Source organism: Haplochromis burtoni, unplaced genomic scaffold (assembly GCF_018398535.1).
Source record: "Haplochromis burtoni strain Fernald_Lab_line unplaced genomic scaffold, NCSU_Asbu1 Contig_279, whole genome shotgun sequence".
In the NCBI taxonomy this organism is placed as follows: Eukaryota; Metazoa; Chordata; class Actinopteri; order Cichliformes; family Cichlidae; genus Haplochromis; species Haplochromis burtoni.
This window is the reverse complement of record NW_024582640.1, coordinates 779,509-781,231: the sequence shown is the minus strand read 5'-3', so window position 1 is coordinate 781,231 and position 1,723 is coordinate 779,509. Positions and strand designations below refer to the sequence as shown.

The following is a 1,723-nucleotide window of genomic DNA, read 5'->3' as shown; positions in this document are numbered from 1 at the left end:
CTCCTCTATAGCCCCTCTTTTCCAAAGCCTTCCTCAGCTTGGTTCTGCTGGAGATTTCTTCATTTTAAAAGTGAGTATTGCTGCTCATTGGGGATTATTGTTGGGATACTCTCGATTAAAGCTGGATCTTTACATTTTAAATAACCAATATCCATCCAGTATCCAACACTCATTTGTACAGATTTAATTCTTTTAAAACATCGATTCAAAAAAGTGCTGAAAACCTTGCTCAGATATATTGGTTATACTGATATAATAGCATCTGCTGCAGATTTGGTATCTGCACACCCCCAATGTGAATCTCGCATCCCAAAGATGCTCTGTGGAACTGAAATCTGGTGACTGTGGAGGCCATGTGAGTACAGTATGATGCTTACATGATTCAAGTACTTTACAAATACAGTGTATTCGTCCTTCACATGATTGATGCCAAACACAGTTTCAAGAATTAATGATGCAAGTGTAGGACTGAAGGCAGACAGAAAGCTAATCTTTTATTAGGTTGCGAACAGAATTACAAAATAGAAAAAAGCAGAAATCCAAAAATCATTTTAGAGATCCTCAGAAACCAGAGAGAGCAGAGGGTGGAGATAGACAGCCACAGAGACAAAGAACAAAGGTGTCACGGTCTGAGTCAGTGGCCGTGTGAGGAGTGGAAAGGAGGACTCAAATGCAGTACTTATTTAGACGTGAGGGCGATTTATTAACAATACCAAACATAAGGTGGAGATGGCAAAACAGAACTAAGGATGACTAAACTGGGAGAAACTACACCAAGGAGTAGCAAACCTGAACATGAAGGGAGAACAGCAGGGAGAGCACGCAGGGGATTTCACAGAGTATGAACACAGACGACGCGACGAGGAACAGAGGAAAACACACACTATAAGTACACAGAGAGACACCGGGAAATCACACACAGGTGGGGGACACAGCTGGACCTGATTAACTTGACGAGACAGGGTATCCAATATTAAACTCACCAAAATTAAGAATCAAAAATCCAAATGATAAAAAACAGTCAACACAACAACAACTTCAAAGAGACAACTAAAAATTACAGAACTTCAAAAATACATCAAACCCAAAATCCAAAACAAATTATCTACTGGAATTACATTTACAGCAATTTCAAACATATGCAAGTGATCAAATTCTGTTAGCAGTTAAATCAGTTAGAAAGGTAATACTAAGAATCATCATTTCTACTATGTTTACTTTATACCGGAGTACACACATGTATCCTGGGTGTTGCTCGTCTGTCTTCTTGCTCCTTTCGTCCTAATTTTTCTCAAAGCAGCATAATGAAGGTTGTCCTCTTGGGTGCTCTAGACACCAAAAGAATCAAGATAACAATTCAACAAGAAATGTCATCTCCTAAAAACACATGAACTTCCACACTTTAAAACTCACCTCTAAATTTACAGAATCATTTGCGTTTGAGTCTGCTGAGAAAAAAGGAAATGATTTAAACTTAAATGCCACTATTTTTAAACACAACAGTAAAATAAGATAAGATAAGACCTCTGGATTGGCAGTTGTTCCTCTTTTTCATCTTATACACTAAAAAAGTTGATAACACGCTGATGATGGTGGTGAGTGTTAAAGCTGCGCTTAAGAAATACATCAGGGCAGCAGAATCTGTAAATCCTAGAAATGACAGAGCTTTTTAGCTTTTCTTCCTGAGTTCATCGAATATGATCTGCTCCTATTTATAATACCA

At 38.1% G+C, this 1,723-nt stretch overlaps 1 protein-coding gene across 3 annotated transcripts in view; it reads right to left on the bottom strand.

Moving 5' to 3' along the window:
* Positions 1-911: 911 nt before the first annotated feature.
* Positions 912-1,723, bottom strand: part of LOC102296634 (immunoglobulin kappa light chain-like) — a 2,097-nt gene continuing 1,285 nt past the window's right edge. For 2 of the 3 annotated variants that reach the window (XM_042227749.1, XM_042227750.1), the window contains exon 4: positions 912-1,328. In XM_042227749.1, the coding sequence (XP_042083683.1) occupies positions 1,215-1,328 (114 nt within the window). In that variant the 3' untranslated portion in view covers positions 912-1,214. Of the gene's footprint in view, positions 1,329-1,413; positions 1,446-1,524; positions 1,651-1,723 lie in introns of all 3 variants that reach the window. The other variant, XM_042227751.1, reaches the window with a different exon arrangement.